General features: G+C 54.3%; 2 protein-coding genes across 6 annotated transcripts; one reads left to right on the top strand and one right to left on the bottom strand.

Annotated features, from left to right (window-relative positions):
* Positions 1 to 226: 226 nt before the first annotated feature.
* DCTN4 (dynactin subunit 4) lies at positions 227 to 14,608 on the bottom strand. Of its 2 annotated transcripts, XM_075441643.1 has the most exons (14): positions 14,427 to 14,608; positions 12,887 to 12,957; positions 10,885 to 11,063; positions 9,926 to 9,969; positions 9,058 to 9,165; positions 8,441 to 8,461; positions 7,436 to 7,509; positions 6,967 to 7,079; positions 5,518 to 5,627; positions 4,428 to 4,501; positions 3,961 to 4,015; positions 3,374 to 3,481; positions 2,876 to 2,973; positions 227 to 2,143 (listed from the first exon to the last, which is right to left on the bottom strand). In XM_075441643.1, exons 1-14 carry the CDS (start codon positions 14,559 to 14,561, stop codon positions 1,930 to 1,932), a joined length of 1,404 nt encoding a protein of 467 aa, XP_075297758.1. In that variant the 5' UTR covers positions 14,562 to 14,608; the 3' UTR covers positions 227 to 1,929. The 2 variants fall into 2 exon arrangements, with proteins under 2 accessions (XP_075297758.1, XP_075297759.1); XM_075441644.1 differs by lacking the exon at positions 8,441 to 8,461 and having other exon boundaries at positions 14,427 to 14,607.
* On the top strand, positions 14,442 to 19,106 carry SMIM3 (small integral membrane protein 3). 4 transcript variants are annotated; one of them, XM_075441648.1, is made up of 3 exons: positions 14,443 to 14,525; positions 17,290 to 17,366; positions 18,139 to 19,106. In XM_075441648.1, exon 3 carries the CDS (start codon positions 18,140 to 18,142, stop codon positions 18,317 to 18,319), a length of 180 nt encoding a protein of 59 aa, XP_075297763.1. In that variant the 5' UTR covers positions 14,443 to 14,525; positions 17,290 to 17,366; position 18,139; the 3' UTR covers positions 18,320 to 19,106. The 4 variants fall into 4 exon arrangements, with proteins under 4 accessions (XP_075297762.1, XP_075297763.1, XP_075297761.1 ...); XM_075441646.1 differs by lacking the exon at positions 14,443 to 14,525 and adding an exon at positions 14,580 to 14,755 and having other exon boundaries at positions 17,300 to 17,366; XM_075441647.1 differs by lacking the exon at positions 17,290 to 17,366 and having other exon boundaries at positions 14,442 to 14,525.
* Positions 19,107 to 20,862: the final 1,756 nt, after the last annotated feature.

Here is a 20,862-nt window from a genome sequence, read left to right on the forward strand (position 1 = left end):
CAGCTTCCGCCAGGGACGCGGTGGCGTCAGCAGGGCGCTCTAGGCACGCGGCGAGCCATAGAGCGAAAGCGGCGGGAAGGGGCTGGGCGGACGAAACCACCAAGAAGGGGGACGGGGGGAGGGACAGGGGTGAGACCATGTGGGGAAGGTGGGGGGGAGCTTCGCTTTTTTTTTTTTTTAATTATTATTTTCTAACGAACCGCAGCGTAAGAACCAGCGCAGAGCCTCCAAGAGCCACGTTTGCTTTATTGAAGGTCACTACACGACGCCAAGCAGCAAGGCACCAGCGGCCTGGCAGGAAGGGGCGCGGGGACAGACATACAGATGGGGGACAGACAGGCCAACACCCTTCCTATGGCTACAAGCACCTACTGGCAGGGGAAAAACAACCTCACCGAGCTCAGAATATCATAAATTGATGCAACCTTGTCGTTTTCGGTGAGAAACAGCGCGTTCCCGAGCAAACCCGGCAGCAGCTCCCTCCCGCAGCGGCGTCCCCAACATGGCGGCTGCTTCGGCTGCTGGAGAGGAGAAGCCACAGCCGAAGGCGAAGCGCTGTGTTATCTGGCGAGGGAAAGCCGCAGCACGCTAGCATTACACATGAACTACAAACTACAAGTCTCAAGGCCGTACACCCGCGTGTCACCCACGCGTGGAGGGGCTGGCAGCTCCGGGCTGCGGAACCACAGCGCGCGCGTCCCCAGCGACGCCGCCGTGGCTGGCCGGCAGTCGAGGGCTTTCCCAGCACAGCAAAGCCCATCAGAAACGTTTAACGAAGGTCAGCATCTGAACCAGGAATGCAAGCTGGAGCCTCGGCAAGAGCGGCCACCTCGCCCGCTCGCACTAAGCTAGGCAGTTACTGGTAATCCAGTATCCTGGTTACACTACTCTTAATTACTGGGTTTAGCTTGGACTACAGCCAAATTACACCCCAGATAAACTACCTCCTGGTACAGCGTATGCTAGTTAACGTGTAACTGTCTTCCCACCTTTACACCTCCCTCCCACCCCCCCCAACTGGAAAAAGACAGAGATGAACTCAAACAACCCCTGCAGTTTTATGTCCACCGGACCTACCCGTAACTCCCCAGGCTTCACACTCTGATCCCTACCCCTACGACACACGTTTAGCGATCGGCAGACGGCCAGGCAGCCTCTCCGCAGCGTCCCTGCCCCAATCAAGAGCTGCAGCAGAGCCTCCACTCCCAGCTCGCCGTGCATCCTGCTACCGTGTCCACCTGCACCACAGTGGGCTGGCAGCGGGCTCGGTTGCCAGTCAAATCCACAAACACTACAGTAACTACGTTTTGAGTTTAAAGGCAAACCGACCATTTCCTTTGTGACAACAGATCTACCGCCTTGGCTAAGCACGCTGCGTGTGCCGGAGCGGCAGGGTGGTATGTCCCAGTCCCCCCAGCTGAGGTATCCTACGAGCAAGCAGAAAACCAGTAACTTGCCAATAACGCAGCAGACACAGCCGCCTCCTAAAACGTTTGTTTAGGAAGGGCATAGCTCTGCGTGACAAATAATTTGTTCGCTATTGAGTATCTAATGTCAACGTATGGGCTGACACAAAGAAAAAACAACACGGGTTCTTCTCTGTTGATAAACCCAAATTCAGCCAGGTGCAGTGCAAATGGGGAGACAGTGAGACCTTTTCCCTGTGCTGAAACACGTGCTGCAAGTTGCAGGAGCCTGCGGCGGTCGGGGGGGAAGCAGAGCGGCGGTCAGTGGGCACTACGACAAGAGGAGAGAGCACAAACCACCCCAAACCACGGCACCCTCAGCCACCTCCTCGCGGCCCGGCCGGGGCCCGTGGCACACACCCACACATCACAAAGGAGCTCTCGCCGAAGGTTTCGCCAGCTGCTTTCTCCACGGTGACAGCCCGTCCTGCGGCCAGCCGTCGGGCACAAGCGTCGGGAGCGTTTATGGGAGCACTGGGCCGAGGCTGAGCTCCACGTGATGGGTGAGCCAGATGACCTCAGAGCTGTGATCGCTGTCCTCGCTGGGCCGGATTGGAGCAGCCAGGTTTTTAAACTCGTGCTTCATCTTGAAACTCACGGTCACTTCGCCCTCTTCTTTCTGTGGGGTGACCTTGATGAAAACTCCGACCTTATTAGCTTTTCTGAAGGCAATAACGCTGCAAGGCAGAAAACAAAAGAGCGCTGGGTCAGCCAAGTTCTCAAACAATTGCTGTCAGAGATTTGTTCTGACACCACAGAGGAGGGATGCTCAGTTTACAGCCCGTGGGCTGAATATGCCCTGCTAGGAATGCTGCCCTGCTTTGTGACTTATTCCCCGCTGCTCCTTCTGCAGGGGCCCGCAGCCCCTCCTGCCCCACGACCAGAGCGTGGGTACCCCCACTCTATGCTGACGGCTTCTGGCACATCCGCCAAGCAGAACATGCCCGCGTTGGCCACGGGAGCTGTGTACCCAGCTGTGCAACAGGGAACGGCCGTAGCTTACAGCTCGAGTTGCTCTAAGAGGCTGCCAGAACGTATTCCGTTTTGGAGGCACCTCTGTCACACACCCCACTGCGTTCTTCTCACCGCTACTGTGAACCCTCTGCTTGCAAAGGAAAGGATGACACAGGGTGTTCCTGGAGGGAATTAGTACCACCACCTACAAGTCAACGGCTATAAGAATATGCATCTTGCCTCAGAGGGAGCACACTTCTACCGAGCAGTCCAAACCACAAGCAGAAAGATTTGCATTGCTGATCTCTGACCCCCCAAAAACCCCACCACCACTACACCCAAGAAAACCTGAAAAAAGCCCCAAAATGTGCTGAAGACAGAGAGGAGAGCAAATTACTCTGTTGAAGTGCCAAGTATTTAAGGGAAAGGATCTCCACAAGACAGACAACACTCACTCCGGGTCATCCTGGAAGTCTTGGGGCTCTGCCAGCTCATCATATTCCGCGGCAGCATCTTTGCCGGCCAAAATAAGCTCCTTGGGAGGAACTACCACCTGAAACAGAGCACGAAGAAAAAAAGCCTCTCAGCGCTGATCACTACATACACTGTGAGGAGCAGAGAGCCCACCCTTTCTGAGGGCTGCTTTACTACAGTTTAACAGAAAAATGATTCATCCTCAGCTTTCCTCCACTCTGGTACCAGCTGGTCACCAGCCTACCAGTGACATCGTGTATTTCTCCTCTGGGTCCTAGATCTCCAGGAACAGACACAATTTCAAAATCCTTTATCATCTGATGTTTACATTGCTGACAGTCATTTAAGCTCCAAGGAGGAAAATGCAACACAGTCAGCAAGGACTGAAGGACGTATGAAAAGCGTGATCTGTGGAAGGACAAATGCGAGTGGAACACCTGGGAAGAGGCTTGGGCTCCCACAGCAGGAGGGTACGATACCTTGGCAGTGCTGTTGATGTCGTCAGGGTCTCCCTCCTCGCACTCCAGCAGTGTGACATGCGTGATGTTCTCCACCGGATTGGTCAGAGTCAGAAGGACTTGGCTCTCCTGGGGAGGTTCAAGAATCACAGTTCAAGCAGCAATTACTCTAAAATTCATCGTTACTCTTAGCACCTCCATCTTCTGTGACTGATCAACACCTTCAAAAACTGCACCACATATCCATCCCATCACGGGATGGCTAACGAACACCCTCAGTCCATAAGAAAAGCGTCAATGCCATGCAGCACTCTTTCTTAATGTAAGAAATATACATCTTTGGAATCTGGCCAAGATCTCAACTCCACGCCTTTCATTCTTCAGATATTGGTGTGTGCTTGTGATGCCAGATGTCACACTGCACGGTAATCTGCTCCTGCAGAGTGACAAGTACATGCAGTGTTATCCCGACCACTCCCTTAATCCCCGCACCTTCTCTAAACAGGGCGAGCGAGGCCCTCAGGGTACAACCATCACACCATGTCATCTCCCAAGAAGATCCCACATCCACACCTCACCCTATGACATTTCTGGAAAAATCCACTGACCTTCATGTAGCGCAGGTTGGGAATAGACATGATTCTCACTTCAGGGATGTAGTTACTGCAATGAGAACAAAGCAAATGACCATGACTATAAGCGACCTCTTGAAGTAGAGAGATGTATTCAGAGACATCCATGTAACTCATTCAACGCTATTAGAGCTTAGCTTACATTAAAAAGAAAACTGAAGTGCCTTTTTGCTATATAAGCCTGATCCTAAAAACTCCTGCTACCGAGGGGTGCTGACACAGCCCGCAGTGCCCTTTTCAAACTGCTAAAATCTCCAGAAATCTTTTTAGTAGATCAGGAAACAAACCCGTTACAGATAAGCTAAATTTATTTTAAAAGCTGATTACACCATCCTAAGAGATGACTTGATCATACAAGAGGTCAAATCAAGAGTACAAAAGAAATTAAAACAGCAGGCATTATTGTCAGGTATTGTTCTCCCCAGTCCCCGTATCTTACTTACACAGCAACAAGCTGGATCTTGAATTTGATAGATGTTGGATTGAATTCTGGTTTGCTCAGGTTATGTTCACATTTCTAGACAGAAAGATATTTCAGTCAGCACCAAAAGACAGCGTCCAGCCACACACTGAACAATCAGAGCTGTAAGCACCACGCCACTAGCCAGGACACTACCGGCCTCCAGCGCAGCGCACATAAAGACTACCTTGGGATGCCTGTAGCCATAGCTGTGTCACGTCACTGATACTCCAAAAATGTCATATCCAGCACTATCAGTGCAATCTCAAAAGCATAAGATTTGGAACCAGGATTGAAAACACTTGCACACTTACTGAATGCAGCAGAAAGAAGGCACAAATACCTGCAAGCCCTTTGTCTTGCGCTTCAGAATCCATTAAAAAACACAAACAGCTGGAACTCAAAACTGATCTCCTCATAAGCTTCAAACACAGGCTCAGCCTGACATTACTTATTTCCAAGAAAATATTCTGCATTTGCAAAGCGTTCTGCATCTTACTTACAAGAATATTGTTCTATTTTTCTGGAAACTAGACAAATGTCCCTGTTTCACCAAGTAAGCAGGTGGCTTTTTAAAGACCAGGTAGTAAGCCAACAGCAGAACTTGGATTTAATTCTTGCCAGTCTTCACTTCCCAGCTCTCTGCTTTTCTCCTCTGAAATATCCTCCTTCTGCCTTCGCTCTAAGGGCATCTTCAGTATTCTGCACTGCCTCTCGCTAATGTTTGCTGACTTCATTTTCGTCTTTAGTAATAGCAGAAATTTGTTAATTCTGGCTGTACTGGCAGCCTTCTGTGACTCCTTGGCTAGGCAGGGCACACAGACCCTTATACAAACCCACCCCTGTACCTTTCTGCATCTTTGACAATGTTGTCTCCCCTTCACAATCTTCATCACATCAGAGATGTGACTGCCTCTCTCATCTCCCAGTGCTGTTACCAGTAATTTGGTTGAGAACGTTCAACAACCAGCAGCATTTCAGCAGTTTCTTTTAAGCAGAAATACACAGCCCGTTTCCCACCATCCAAGTTCGGTGAGCCTAGAAAAAGCAGGTTTTTGTATTGAATTACCCACCCGACAGCGCAGCGAACGTTTGATCAGGAGGTGCTTGTGACGCGGGTAGAGCTGGGAAGCACAGATCGGCTGGAAGTCGGGCTGCAGCAGGCGCTGACGCAGAGTCGTCACTGGGCACACAAAAGAAAGCAAGACCAAATCAACGTCTCACCCAGGGACCGCAACTCGAGCTAGACTGCACACCTGCACTGGCCTAAGAGCACTGTGCGCAGACGTGCTACAATCTCTAAGAAACTGAAGTTTCACCCGCACCCAGTAATTCAGAAGCCACCGGCAAGTGTCACTGTTTCTAGCAGTGAATGAATGGAAGGTAAGGGTTGGAGGAAGGGCTGCCCTGACTGGGCATGGTAAAGCTAGAGCAACAGCTGTGCCAGCCCAGGAGAAACAAGGGACCCTGATCTCTATTCAAAACTCAGCTGGGGTGGAAGCAGAATTTTGTAATCATCTAGAAAATAAGCTCTTTCCACCCCAGGGGCAAAGCAGTTGTCATAGCTTTGTCACCCTCACAGCTGGGTGCTGCAGGAGTACAATGAGTACAATATGCAGCTTCTCAGCAAGGAGTTTGCGTAACTCAGACTCACGCACAGAATTAGTGACTGCATAGTTCCTGAGGCAAGGGACTCCAGCAGCCAAACAGCCCGTGGATTTCTCCCAAAAAGCAGGCTCCTCGCTGTTCCCGGTGTCTAACAGGCAGTGAGCCACCTGGCAGCCTTTCCCTCACTGCGGGGAACCATGAAAGCCGTCTTCTTTACCAGCACCACTCTCACAATGCTGACAGTCTCATGAGAAAGGGAGACCGAGACAATCCACCCCCTCCCATAAACCTTTCATGAATCAATTAACACTGGTGGACTTTGTAGGCCTGCAGGACTACCGAGAACACCTGTCCTACTCAGAGCCACCTCAGCACCAAGTCCACATCGCTTCCCGTATCTGCTGTTTTACCCCATTCGCTCCTAAGTTTTGTTGACCAATTTACAATATTTGCTCATTAAATCATAAGCGAGCTAAGTAATTGGCAAGTGTATGCAAGCCGTTCCAAGCTGATGTCGAAGTAATGTGCAATGGTTACTGAACAGGTCAGTTAAGTTTCCAGCTCCCCAGTAGCTCAGCTATTTCCTTATTTCCTGCTATTATTTGAAAAAGGACGTCAGCTCTTCTCTCCCTCCAAAAGCTGACACTTCACATGCAGAGAAAATAAGGTCAGCAAGAAAACAAAACAACCGTTACCACGCCTGACGTATTTGGCTCTGAACTTTCCACATACAACACGAAGCTGAGGCTGCATTCCAAGTTACCATTTCAAAAGTCACAAAATTCCCACCGTTTCAATCCCAGCGTAAAGATTACTAAGACCTTGGGCCATTAGGAACCCCACTGACAAGTTTCCAGGCACTGTCCGTGTTATAAATTGCATGGGCAAAAAGTGACTGAAGATTGAGGTGTTACCTTCTGTCAGATTGATTGGTCTCGTGTAGTAATCCTCAGGAAGAGGTTCCACTTCTTCCACTGCATCAGCTGGCTCAATCTTGATCTCCTTCTGGTCCTCTCCTTCTTTCAGCCTGAAGCAAAGTGAAGGACAACTGGGTCATAAAATATGGCACACGTGTTCTGTCAAACAGCAGTGGCAGTAACTGCATTACAACATAGAAGGCAGCAAGAGCCGAGATTGCAAGACAACAGTAACTGCACATGGAGGTGAGCTGTCACTTGCTTCTATCAGGAGAAAGCAAAACATCTGGAGCTGCTGCACAGAGATGCCAGAGGATCTGACATCTAATACTCCAAAGAAAAAAGCTCCTTCCACTGTTATCTGCCAATACGTTCATCATCTTTCTGAAGCTGCTTCACTGTTCTGTAGGAGGTTGCTTACACCTCCTACCCTTCCCAGAAAGGTAACCCCAACCCTGAGACTCACGAGAGTCCAGCGAGGGCACTGATCGGTGCTCCAGGCCTCTGGCGTTGCAGCCTGGTTCCCAAGCCGTATTTGTCCTACAAGGTAAAAAGGAAGTGTCAGCTTCAGGTCTGCTTCCTGCCAGGACAAAAAGACCTACTGCAAACTCATCCTCTGAGCTGCATGACAAGCATAGGGAAACAAGCAAAGAAAAGCAAAAAGGGAAAGGTATTCAATGCTTCCCGAGGTTTTTTTCCTGGCTCAAACTGTTAGTAAGGAGAAAACAATTACCACCGCACTGCAGACAGGGAAGAGACAGATGTGGCTACTGCTTATAAAGCCATTTCTCTTTCCTTACATCACCAGCCTGCACTACTGACACATTTTCCTTTGATCTTCTCTTCAGAGCAACTGGATGCCAACTAGCGCAGAACGAGAGCTCAACTGCTGAAAGAACTGGGTCAACGTGGGTATGCATCCACCTGAAATACTCCGTGGCCCTACCAGAAGCAGCTGGAAGGTTTAGCCTCCTCCAGGCCTTGTTACCTACAGGTGTCTCTCACCGGGCACCACCAGCTGGGAGGAACAGCTGAGCTACTCCTCAGCTTTCTACAGCTGCACTGTACACAGGGTGCCTGGAGGCAGAAATCTTCCTTCTGGGCAGGACCAAAAACCTGAATTCTGACCAAATGAGAAATGTGAGCCTACCCTGGTGATTTTCCATGGATCAGAAGACTAACGTTAGTGCCGTTTGCCTCAGGCAAACAGGCGGCTGTGTCCCAGCCGAGCTTTGCCAAGGACTCCATTTCACATGTACGTTACTTACCCAAAGACACTGCCCGATTCGTAAATAACAAAAATACTGTTTTGTAACAGATGTTATGTTCTAATCAGTTAGTCTCACATGGGTTTGTTCAAGGCACATCCAAATTGGAGGCCCTGAGGCAAGGTGAAGAGTAGGATCTGTTACTGCCCTTTGGTCGGTACCATGACAGCTTTAACACCAGCAGAAACCGTGAAAAGACTTACCACTACGTGTATAGTGTGTTGCTGTGGAGAGCGCCCAAAATAGCAGCAGGTAGCAACGGAGACAAAAAATGCAGCCATAAGACACAAGCAAGAGCACAGAGCAAGCACAGTTAATTGAGAAGTAGCAAGCATACGCAGAGTCATCCAGCTAAACAAAGTAAGCATTTACCTGCCAGTTACAGTAAACAAGTCATTCAGGGCACAACCAAGTCAAGGTTAATTTCAGTTGAGGCATCACATGGAAAAGCGCCAGACAATCCTGATCTAACTGCTGCAGAGCTGTGGTAGCAACTGTCCTGAGAAAGAGCTACCACCGGTATCATGATGGCGGTTACGCTGCATTTAACTGCTGATAACGTATTCCTCTGCGTGGCAAGTATAAACCCTTCTGGCATTATCAGAGAGGACTATCAGAGAGTGAGGCAATGTAATAGGCAATAATGGGTGTAAAACTACTTGTCCCTAAAGAAACCCCTGTGCCCTAGCACATTTTCTCCACGTTGTCCTCAATAAAGAAAGGCTGAGCAGCCCTATCATGCTACCAACTGGCTAATCTTTCACGCTGAGGCTGTTGTGCATCACTTCTCCTGCTCCAGACCCCAGTACTCCCAGCTCACCGAAAAGGCCAGGGGCATGTAGTTTCGGCGCCGCACCAGCTTCTTTCGGTCCCGCTCAATCTTCTCTTTCTGAGCCAACTGCTGGTAGTACTCCACCAGTTTGTTAATCTGGAGGGACGAAAAGGAACAGACACCCAGTGAACTGGGAACAAATGCCAGACCAGCTGCAGTACTTGGCTGTGAACAAGGTGGGGTTCCTGCTACTAGTTTTACTCTGTTCCTAGTACCAGTTGTATTTGGAAGGACATATATTAAAGAAGTCTCCATGTCTTAACCCACACCGTGAGGTACAAACTGATCCCCCTTTGGGAACGACGTCTATCGGAGAGCAGTGTCCAGTTCTCACTTTGTAGTTGGGCAACTGCAACTTTGTCCAAGCATTTGCCATGACTGAAGACAGTAATGTCATGTGGCCAAAGCCGAGCAATTTGGATTAGTGCGGCAAACAGCACTTTCTCCCCCACCCTGAGGCCGATGACATTTAGTGTAGTGCCCTAACGGGTGACAGGGAAGAGTAGCAAAGGTGCAGTTCTGTTTTCCAGATCCTAGATGCACTCTTGGTCGGAAAACAGCTTTTGTTCACATACATACGCAGTATATTCATCGGTGTCGTTTTAACAGCACTATTAGTTATGGTGTTTGCAAATGAGTTTCTTCTGAAAAGGAGATTTTATACTGCGACATCCACGGGAGAGCCTCTAAGAGGCCTTCCTTCCACTGAATTCAGTCAAGGTGGAGATTAGGAACTGGAACTGGTATCTGAAGGATTATACAGATGCAGAAAAAGTGATCGAGAGGGCCTGGCGTCTCTAACAGCTCTTTCTAGCTGATGTATCTCAGCCTAAACACGGCCTCCCCCCTCACTCACCCGCTGTGTGTGAGGATTCTCCGGCTCCTGCCAGCCACCACTAGCTGCACGAGAAACAGAAAAAACAAAGTCCTCAGGAGGAGATTTCCAGACTCCACACAGAAATCACATCTAACATCCAACTATCTTGCTTTTACTCACGAAATATGACGTTCCTTATTTTTGCTACACTCGGCATTGCAATTCTTTAAGTTCACAGCTGCACAAACATACACCTCTGAAAGCCTTTCACAGGCAGGTTTGGGCTGAAGGAGCTTCGCCAGCTTTTATACTGTGTTTTTAAACAACTGCTGTTTGAGAGATACTCAGGCCAGCACCTAGGAGTCACTCTGGCAGCAGGTACATGAGTTTACAAGAACGGCCTCTTATTACTGGCTGCCCATGTCTCTGCATCTTCAGCTCCCAGCCTTCAGTCACAGCAACACTGGAAGTCAGAGGATCTGCTTGGTCTACTCAGCCCCATCTCTGGAGCCTGACAGGTACTTTCTGAATGTCTTATGCACCAAGAAAAAGATGAAAGCTTTGTTCTAGTAATGTCATGAAGAGAAAAACCAGGTACAAACACTGACTAGCAACTCTGGAATAAGCCTACATGATGGAAAATAAATTAGGTGTTTACGCTGTCAGACAAGAGTGGCTTCAAAGACTCTGAAGGTGCACAAACAGGATCTCAACCATGGCAAGAGCGCACCAACTAACAAAGCCCCTCATCTGACAGCTTTCTCACTAGTCAGGTAAGACGAGCATGGGAGCGGGTCACGTGTTTCACTAACTCATCTCAGCTCTTCAGGAGACTTCAGCAACAAACACTTTTCCTGTAGATTTCCAAGGGTGACTCAAAACTTAGACAGATATTACGTCTATCATACAACCAGAAAGCAATTTAATCATCTATTATCTTCAGAACACATACTGGGCTCCTGCTGTTACTCAGTTTTCTGTCTTTGACTGTCACTTACCGACAGACTTGTCTGCCATGCCAACATCCCGGGAAGTCCAGCGGCAAAATCCACAGGCCAGGTAATACGCTTTCTTCATGGTGGTCTTGGCTGGGTCATCAGGGAGCGGAGCAGGAATGCTCGTGGCCCGGGTGGAAAGGGTGTGCATGCAGCAGGGGCAGTCAAAGCAGTTAGCACACCTGCAAAGAGGAAGGCACTTCAGACACTGCCCTGGCAAGGGTCCTTGGCCGAGGACAATGCTCTAAACCAGCAAATCATGATTAAACCAACAGACCTTTTCATCTTATGCAAGAGCATTAAGGAAAAAGGGCAACAGAGCCATCAAGGGGAATAGGAGGGCTTCAGAGTCAACATAAGAATGGCAACAGCAAGAAATACTGGGTGATACTAAAAAACCCTTTCTAATAGGAGAGCAGGTCATCAAAAATACTAAACGTGATGTACCAGTGCAACACCCATCTACAAGCAGGACCGGAAGAAGGATCCTGGGAACTACAGGCCTGTCAGCCTGACCTCGGTGCCAGGGAAGATTATAGAGCGACTTATCCTGAGTGAGCTCACTGGGCACGTGCAGGACAGCCAGGGGATCAGGCCCAGCCAGCATGGGTTCATAAAAGCCAGGTCCTGCTTGACCAACCTCATCTCCTCCTATGATGACCAGGTGACCCGCCTAGTGGATGAGGGAAGGGCTGGGAATGTCATCTACCTGGAGTTTAGTAAGGCCTCTGACACTGTTCCCCACAGCATCCTCCTGGAGAAGCCAGCTGCTCGTGGTTTGGATGGGTGTACTCTTCACTGGATCAAGAACTGGCTGGATGGCCGAGCCCAGAGAGCGGTGGTGAAAGGAGTTAAATCCAACTGGTGGCCAGTCACGAGTGGTGTTTCCCAGGGCTCAGTTTTGGGTCCAGTCTTGTTTAACATCTTTACCAATGATCTGGGTGAGGGGATTGAGTGCTCCCTCACTAAGTTTGCAGGTGACACCAAGCTGGGTGGAAGTGTCGATCTGCTTGAGGGTAGGAAGGCTCTGCAGAAGGATCTGGACAGACTGGATCGATGGGCCGAGGCCAGCTGTATGAGGTTCAACAAGGCCAAGTGCTGGGTCCTGCACTTGGGTCACAACAACCCCAGGCAACGCTACAGCCTTGGGGAGGAGTGGCTGGAAAGCTGCCTGGTGGAAAAGAATCTGGGGGTGCTGGTCAAGAGCCGGCTGAACATGAGCCGGCAGTGTGCCCAGGTGGCCAAGAAGGCCAATGGCATCCTGGCTTGGATCAGGAATAGTGAGGCCAGCAGGAGCAGGGAGGGGATCGTGCCCCTGTACTCGGCACTGGTGAGGCTGCACGTTGAGAGCTGCGTTCAGTTTTGGGCCCCTCACTACAAGAAGGACATTGAGGGGCTGGAGCGTGTTCAGAGGAGGGCAGCAAGACTGGTGAGGGGTCTGGAGAACAAGTCTGATGAGGAGTGACTGAGGGAGCTGGGGTTGTTTGGTCTGGAGAAGAGAAGGCTGAGGGGGGACCTTATTGCTCTCTACAACTACCTGAAAGGAGGCTGTAGTGAGGCGGGTGTTGGTCTCTTCTCCCAAGTAACTAGTGATAGGATGAGAGGCAATGGTCTCAAGTTGCATCACGGGAGGCTTATATTGGATATTAGGAAAAATTTCTTTACTGAAAGAGTGGTCAGGCATTGGAACAGGCTGCCCAGGGCAGTGGTGGAGTCACTGTCCCTGGAGGCATCCAGAAAACGTGCAGATGTGGCACTTTGGGATGTGGTTTAGTAGGCATGGTGGTGTTGGGTGGATGGTTGGACTTGATGAGCTTAGAGGTCTTTTCCATCCTATTATTCTATGTGCTCTTCAGGGAAAGCCACTTATTCCCCAAAACAGACTAAAACGTAATAAGCAATGTAATATTTGAAGACTGTTTCAGATACACATGGTCAGGTGTTGAATAATGAAGGAGCCATTTAAAATAGCAAGTCTTGATGAAAAAAGCCAGAGCGACCTTACCTATTCTTTTTCAGCTTGGCTTCAGCTGATGGCATGTTTTCCAGGCAGCTGGGGCAGTAGTGAGAGTCCACCTGACGAACAAGACGGTCACATCACACTTGCTGGCACGTGTCTGTCTAGACAGCATGCTGGCAGCAGCCAGAAACTCTGCCGCAGGATTTAACAAGGCTCTGTGTCTGGCAACACACAGGTGAAGTCAGGGAAGACTCAAGACATTTTTTGGTATTTGAAATCTTAGACATTCTTAGCCAGATTTTGATCTTCAATAATGTAAGTCAGAAGGTTTCTTAAGTTAGAATAGATTAAACTACTCTGCCTCGTGGGAAAAGGACAACCGGGTGGTGACCTTTTGCAGTTACCAGCATTTAATTTTTCAGCTTTAACAACAGGTTTTAACATGTTATTTTCCATTTATATCTGTATTTATTCTGGCCTTGTAGTTACACTGGTCAGATCTGCATACATTTCAGAAAATGCTTTGTATCTGTCTGCTGTCACATATTAATTTTGTAAATTAAAACAACAGTAGGAAGCAGGGGGTTCCCTTCTTAAAGAGGAAAACGAACCTATTATTAAATATGGAAATGGACAATGACTGCACTCCTCCCACTATCGCGAATTCATGCCGGACGCAGTCTGGTGACAAAGCTATTTTCTACTCTTCAGTGGCTTTAACATTTACGAAGAGAAACCTCTGCCGAGATCTGGGCTGCACAGTCATTCTTCTCAGCCTTTTCAAGCCTATCACAATTCCACAATTCACCCAGACTTCCACCAAATCCATTTCACCAATTTTCCTATGACGTCTCGTGAAGTCACCGCCGCAGCCCCAGGCCCACGGGCTCCCGGCAGGCCCCTGGGCACCAGCAGACCATGGCCCCAGCCCGGTCACCACCTACACCCTACGGCTCCGGCCACCCCCGGGCAAAGAGCGAGCCCTCCGCGGCAGGAACCGCGGGGAGAAACCTTGTCCGGGGGGAAACAAACTCCCAGCAAGCACCCCCGGCCGCGACTGCCCTCTCAAACAAGGGCGATGCCCTCCGGCCTCAGCACGCCGCCCCTGCCCGCTGCCAAGGCCACCAGGCCCCGGGGGCCGGCCGAGAGCTGCTCCCCCCGTGAGACGGCACCGGCCCGAGCGCGGGAGCGGTGCGGGAGCCCCAGGCCGGGCCCCGCGGACCCGGCCCTGTGGAGGGGCGGGGGGGGGGGGTACACCCCGTATCAGACGAAGCCGCCTCTCGCGGCAGCCCCTCACCCCTGGGGACGCGCGCCTCAGCCAATCACAGCCCTAACTCCGCCGACGGACAGGCGTGCAGGCCAACCCGACGCGAAGCCACCGCCCCTTCCCTCCTCCGCTGCCTAATCACGCCGCTCCATGGAGGTACCGCTGTACCCACCCCTTAGCCCCGCCACCAACCAATGGCGAGGCAGACCGCGAGTGAGCAGCAGGAGAGCCACCCAATCGGCGCCCGCAGTGGGGCGGCGTCCCGCCCCATCCCACCCGGTCGGCGGGCGCGGCGCGGCGCGGCCGGGCCGCCGTTACCTCGTGCGAGACGCACTCCAGGGAGCGGAGCTCGCTGCAGTACCGGCAGAAGTACAGCTGCGACAGCGGCGCCCGCATCTCCTTCTCGCCGCGCACCAGGTACAGCACCCGCTCCGACTGCAGCAGCGACGCCATCTTGGGAGGGGGGCGGCCGCCGCCGTCAGACGTCACCACGCCGCGCCGCCCACGTGACCCCGGCAGGAGGGGCGGGGGCCGCGGCGCGTAATGGCCGCCGGGGCGCGGGGCTCTGCGTTCCTCGGGGTGGGCGGGGGACGGGCCCTGCCTGGGCCTTCACCCGCCCCGGAGCCGCCGGGACGCCTTGGAGCTCTGTATCCTTCCGCCGGCCTCGCTGCCCGCCTTCCCCTGCGAACCCCCCAGGGGCCGGGCTCCTTCCCACCCCGGCGGGGGTTTCTCCTCAGTCCCTGGTCCTCAAGGCCGGGTCCCGCCCAAACCAACCAGCCCCGTGGCGCGGGATCACAGAATCACAGAATGTTCGGGGTTGGAAGGGACCTCTGTGGGTCACCCAGTCCAACCCCCTGCCCAAGCAGGGTCACCCAGAGCAGGCTGAACAGCACCGCATCCAGGTGGGTCTGGAATATCTCCAGAGAAGGAGACTCCACAGCCTCCCTGGGCAGCCTGTTCCAGGGCTCCGTCACCCTCAGAGGGAAGAAGTTCTTCCTCATGTTCAGCTGGAGCTTCCTCTGCTTCAGTTTGTGCTTGTTGCCCCTTGTCCTGTTGCTGGGCACCACTGGAAAGAGTCTGGACCCATCCTCCTGACACCCACTCTTCAGATATTTGTAGGCATTTATAAGGTCCCCTCTCAGCCTTCTCTTCTTCAGGCTGAACAAGCCCAGCTCCCTCAGCCTCTCCTCATAGGAGAGATGCTCCAGTCCCCTCCTCATCCTCATAGCCCTCCTCTGGACTCTCTCCAGTAGCTCCTCATCTTTCTTGAACTGGGGAGCCCAGAACTGGACACAGTGCTCCAGATGGGGCCTCACTAGGACTGTGTAGAGGGGAAGGAGAACCTCCCTCGTCCTGCTGGCCACACTCCTCTTGATGCACCCCAGAATGCCATTGGCCTTCTTGGCAGCCAGGGCACACTGCTGGCTCATGGTTAACCTGTCGTCCACCAGGACACCCAGGTCCCTCTCCACAGAGCTGCTTTCCAGCAGGTCCGCCCCAGCCTGTACTGGTGCATGGGGTTGTTTCTCCCCAGGTGCAGGACCCTGCATTTGCGCTTGTTGAACCTCATCAGGTTCCTCTCTGCCGAACTCTCCAGCCTGTCCGGGTCACACTGAATGGCAGCACAGCCTGCCAGTGTACCCACCACTCCTCCCAGTTTGGTGTCATCAGCAAACTTGCTGAGGGTAGGAAGGCCCTGGCCCGTCGGGATCCGCCGCCGCTCCCAATAAAAACCCCACGCTCCCTTTATCCGATGAGGAATTGCATGCCCGGCAGTCCGAGAGACGTGGCAGTGGTTTCTGCCACCGGGAACCCGTCAGGTTTCCCCGGGAGAGGCGGAGGTGAAGGGTGCCGCATGTGGGCCCCCCTGCAGGTGACGCCGGCCTTGGGTCTTGGCAGGAACACCGGAGCATCCCGCCTTGCTTCCCAGGACTGGCTGGGAATAGCTGCTGCTGGCTTTGCCCTTCGGCATCACCAGTGGAGCGGGGCGTTGCACGGGGCAGCTGAAACACCGTTCCCGGGCGGTGGGCTGGCGTCTGTCCCCTCCCCAGAGCTTCTCTCTGCCTGCAGCCCTGGCTGCCACCTCGCTGCTGGGGTTCGGCTTCTCCCTCTTATAGAATCATAGGTTGGAAAAGACCTCTAAGATCAAGTCCAACCGTCAACCCATCACCACCATGCCTGCTAAACCATGTCCCAAAGTGCCACATCTACAAGGTTTTTGAACCCCTCCAGGGATGGTGACTCCACCACTGCCCTGGGCAGCCTGTTCCAATGTCTGACCACTCTCAGTAAAGAAATTTTTCCTAATATCCAATCTAAACCTCCCCTGATGCAACTTGAGGCCGTTTCCTCTCCTCCTATCGCTTGTTACTTGGGAGCAGAGACCAACACCCACCTCACTGCAACCTCCCTTCAGGTAGCTGTAGGGAGCAATAAGGTCCCCCCTCAGCCTCCTCTTCTCCAGACTAAAGAGCCCCAGCTCCCTCAGTCACTCCTCATCAGACTTGTTCTCCAGACCCCTCACCAGTCTCTCTGCCCTTCTCTGGACATGCTCCAGCCCCTCAATGTCCTTCTTGTAGTGAGGGGCCCAAAACTGAACACAGCACTCGAGGTGCAGCCTCACCAGTGCCAAGTACAGGGGCAAGATCCCTGCTTGCTCCTGCTTGCCTCACTATTCCTGATCCAAGCCAGGATGATGGAGAGTGGCTTGGCCAGCTCCTCTGCCAGGTCCCTCGGCACTGTCAGGTGGATCCCATCTGGCCCCATAGACTTGTAAGCGCCCAGGTGGCACAGCAGGTCGTTCACTGCTTCCTCCTGGATTATGGGAGGTTTGTTCCACACTCCTTCTTTATCTTCCAGCAGTGGGGGCTCACTCTCCTGGGAATAACTGGCCTGACTATTAAAGACTGAGGCAAAGAAGGCATGAAGTACCTCAGCCTTCTCCTCATCCTGGTTGACAATATTCCCCCTCGCATCCCGTAAGCGATGGAGACTCTCCTTGGCCCTCTTTTTGTTGATGTATTTGTAAAAACATTTTTTGTTGTCCCTTACAACAGCGTGAGCTCTAGCTGGGCTTTTGCCTTTCAAATTTCCTCTCTGCACGACCTAACGAGACCCCTGCGCTCCCCTAGACTCGCCTGCCCTTCCTCCATAGCTGCTCGACCCTCCTTTTTTTCCTAAGCCCCAGCAAGAGCGCCCTGTCCAGCCAGCCCAGGAGGAGCGGGAGCTGCTCTCGCTTTATCCCGCTGCAGGAAAAAGGTGCGTCCCGCCCTGCCCGCCTTCCCCATCCCTCCCTCCGCCTTCCCCATCCCTCCCGCCCCTCTCCCCTGCCACCCCCCCCCGGGCGGGGCCAGCCCGGGGCTCCCTCCCCCGCCGGGGATCCGGCCGCTGCCGCAGCCGCAGCCGGGACCGCCGCAGGTAGGGGGGTGCGGGCAGGGTGCGGGGGCTGCTGCGGGGGTTCGTGTCTCCCTCACCCACCCCCGGGCTGCCGGAGCCTGGGACGGGGTGGGGGGTGGGCTCAGCCCGGTGCCCTGAGTCGCGTCCCGGCTGCCGGACCCCCGGAGGGGTGGTCCTCCGCCCCGAGCCCTGCTGCTAATTAAGCCGCTAATAAGCAGGAGGCACGGCGGTGGGGGCCGGGACGTGCGAGGCTCCCCCGGAGCGAGGGGGGCTCCGGCTGCCGGGGTCCCGCCGTTTCCCTGCTCGATGACCCCTTCGTGAGCGGCCGGCGGGACGCCTGCGTCTGGCTTTGCTTCGTCAGCTCCCTGAACAGCGGTACCAATTAACAGGGAAGTTTTTTTTTTCCCCTGGGCTTTTATCCAGCCGCATCAAAGCATCCTATAAAATCCTGGGGCTTCTCAAAGGAGCCTTTACCAAAGCCCTTTGCGCTCGAAGGAGCCCGAGGCCAAGGCTGGACGTGGCTGCAGGGGTCTCCCTGGGGAGAGCAGCGGGGTGCTCGGAGTGGTGGTGGGGTTTCTGGCTATGGGAGGGAAGGAGGGGTCTGCCCCGTCACCCCTCTGCCTCTCCCTTGCAGGATGGACCTCCCTGACCCCGCAGGTCCCGCTGCCCTCCCCAAGCACATCCTGGACGTCTGGGTCATCGTCTTGATCATCCTGGCCACCATCCTCATCATGACAGCCCTGGTGCTCTGCCCGGCCACTGCCGTCATCATCTACCGGGTACGGACTCACCCCACGCGCAATGGCATCGTGTGAGGCCACGGCAGGGGCGACGAGGGACGGCCGGCTCGCTGGGCAGGGGGCCACAGCCCTGGGACCCCGTGCTGGGGACCCCGCAGAGCCCAACAGGGCACCCCGAGAGCTGGGGAGAAACAGGCAGGAGCCGGGGTGAGCCAGCACCCAGACCCCTGCCCTTGTACCTGGCTCTCACTGGGTGAACCCGCTGCCTCCTGCTTACCCACCGAGCTCACGGGGACTGTCGGGGTGATGGCGGCCTGGGCACCAGCGAGGAGATGTGTGACTTTGCAGCTAGAAACAGCTCGCTCCCGCGAGGCAGGCAGGCTGGTCTCACCTTCGCCGGCCACCCCGTCTCCTCCCAGGCGAGCAGCAAGGAGTGGAAGTGCCCAGCAGAGTTTTCTCTCCTTGGGAGTCCCAGCTGCTGGGGTGGTTGGGGAAGAAGGGACAAAACAAGATGGATGTGGCTTCTGGTTGTGCATTCAGAGACTTGGCTAAAAGCGTCGGCAGCAGAGCCTGTCCGGCTGCGCAGCAGGCGTGTGGCTGGCACTGGCTTTTCCTCTGTGTGATATCTGCTGGAATTGTAGGGAAACACGATGGGGTGCTCGCTTCCTCTGGGTCTCGTGAGACAGAGGAGCGCAGGCAGCTCCTGCCTGCCCACACGCCGGCCCCGTGTGGGGGGTCTGTGTGCCCCTCACCCGGGCAGGCAGAACGGGGGGAGCAGACAGGTTTGCGCCCAGGCGGTGGCAGGGACCACGTAAGCTCTTAGATTGCCCCTTGCTATGAAATAAATTGACTTTATTCTGCATGTGAGTGTGTCATGCAGCTCTGTCCACAGAATCTAAGATGTTTCACAGCCTCTCCAGCAGCCCTCCCTGCGCTGACCTCCTGCACCGCCTTGGCTCGAGGTCCCCGGGGTTCTTGCCCGGCCTTGGAGCCTGCTGGCCGCAGCCCCGCGGGAGGCACGGTGCCGGCCCGGCCCCGCGCTCCGGGGCTGCAAACCCGAATCCGGCTGTGGTAGCGGCAATGGCTGTCGGGCAGCGAGCGCGAAGGATCCCTGGGGACTTTCTGGTGGTGACGGCTGCTTTTCTCCCGCTCCGGTGACTGGCATCGCTCCCTGCCGCCAGCCTCATGCCGGGCTCTGGCGTGTGGAAGCAGTCCTGGGGCTGAAACAGCGTCCCGGTGACTCACGGTGAGGATGTAATCAATAATAATAAGATGAATCAGGGTGGGATGTGGGGAAACGCTGCGGTGATGCTGACGGGAGTTGCTTAAATCCCACTTTCACTGCTGGAAAGAGCAACCAGCCCCACAGTGTTGGAAACCCTGCGTCCCATCGCTGTGCGGCTCGATCTGCGGCAGCCGGCGTTGGGTTTGCTTTTGGCGTTGGGACCGGAGTGGCAGGCGATTCCCGGGGAAGCAGGAGCTTGGGCGAACGCCTCCCTTCCCGGGGAGGGAGCCCAGCGCGGGGACGCAGCCCCCGGGGAGCGGAAACGCCTGCGGCTGCGCCGGGGAGGGAGCGGACACGTACTCCTTGCCCAGCCCAGAAACAAATTTCTGTTTTGAGCTGTTGTCTCTCTCTCCCCTCTCGAGTTACAGAATTTGAGGCAAATAACGAGAGTTCTTTTCCTGTTGTTCCCCCTTTCTCCCTCCCTCGCTGGCCCGTGCGGCGGCGGCAGCTGGAGGAGATCGCGGCTGTGCTGGGTGGGAGCAGCCCCAGCTCTGCTTCCCCCCCACGCTCCAGCCCAGTTTCCCTTCCCTGGGGACACCATCGGGTGTGGGGACAGCCAACAGCATCTGGAACCGGAGCTGAGCAGCTCTGCTGAGTGGGGAAGAAGCCACAAACATTGGACCGGTTTGAGGAGGAAGCCTGGTTTGGAGCAAAACACTCACGGAAAAGCCTGCAAAGCCCCCCCCGTCCCTGCAGCCGTGCCCGGCGGCTGCTCCCACCTCCCTGTGCCCCTTGTCGCGAGCAGCCAGGGGCTGCGAGAGGTTTCCTTTCCTGGTTGGAGTTTTCTGGGAAATTTCAAGCCCGTGGCAAATGTTTCCCGGAAAGGTGTTGCAAAGCCTCGGGAAGACGGGTTTGCTCACGGCGACAACAAACTCCGCAGAGCAAAAGGGGAGCAGGGAGAAGCCGGGACGTTTTTAAAGCGTGACAACAGGGGGGATGGACTTCTACTGATGTGCACAGTCGAGCTGGACTGAGGAAGATAAACAAATCCCCCCCGCAGCCCCGGCTGGAGCTCGGAGGCAGCGTCTGCGTGGCGTTTGCTCCCGTCGGGGAGCGGGTCCTGCGGCCGTGACGCGGCGGCAGACAGGCGTGATGCGGCGGCCGAAGTGATTCAGCATCCACCGGGATGCTTCCCTGCCAGGGCCGGCGGCTGCTGGAGCGCGGCGGGACCCGGCGGCCGGCTCGCAGGGGCTGCTGCGGGGGGAGGCCGATGCCGGCAGCCCCGGCAGGACGGAGGTCAGGCGGGATGCTGGCTCTCCCCTCGCCTCGGGGGATACGAACACCCGGCTCGGTTGCCTTATCCCTGCCAGACGGGGCATCGCGGACCCCGTGG

This window comes from Opisthocomus hoazin, chromosome 22 (assembly GCF_030867145.1).
Source record: "Opisthocomus hoazin isolate bOpiHoa1 chromosome 22, bOpiHoa1.hap1, whole genome shotgun sequence".
Classification (NCBI taxonomy): Eukaryota; Metazoa; Chordata; class Aves; order Opisthocomiformes; family Opisthocomidae; genus Opisthocomus; species Opisthocomus hoazin.

Bases quoted from the DNA above. Each gene is read 5' to 3' on its own strand.
- SMIM3 (XM_075441647.1), top strand. From the start codon at position 18,140: ATGGACCTCCCTGACCCCGCAGGTCCCGCTGCCCTCCCCAAGCACATC.
- DCTN4 (XM_075441643.1), bottom strand. From the start codon at position 14,561: ATGGCGTCGCTGCTGCAGTCGGAGCGGGTGCTGTACCTGGTGCGCGGC. The intron at 9,166-9,925 runs GTGAGTGAGGGG...TCGTCCCTCCAG, and splicing joins AGAATCCTCACACACAGCGG to ATTAACAAACTGGTGGAGTA. The intron at 4,016-4,427 runs GTAAGTAAGATA...TTCTCATTGCAG, and splicing joins AAGATCCAGCTTGTTGCTGT to TAACTACATCCCTGAAGTGA.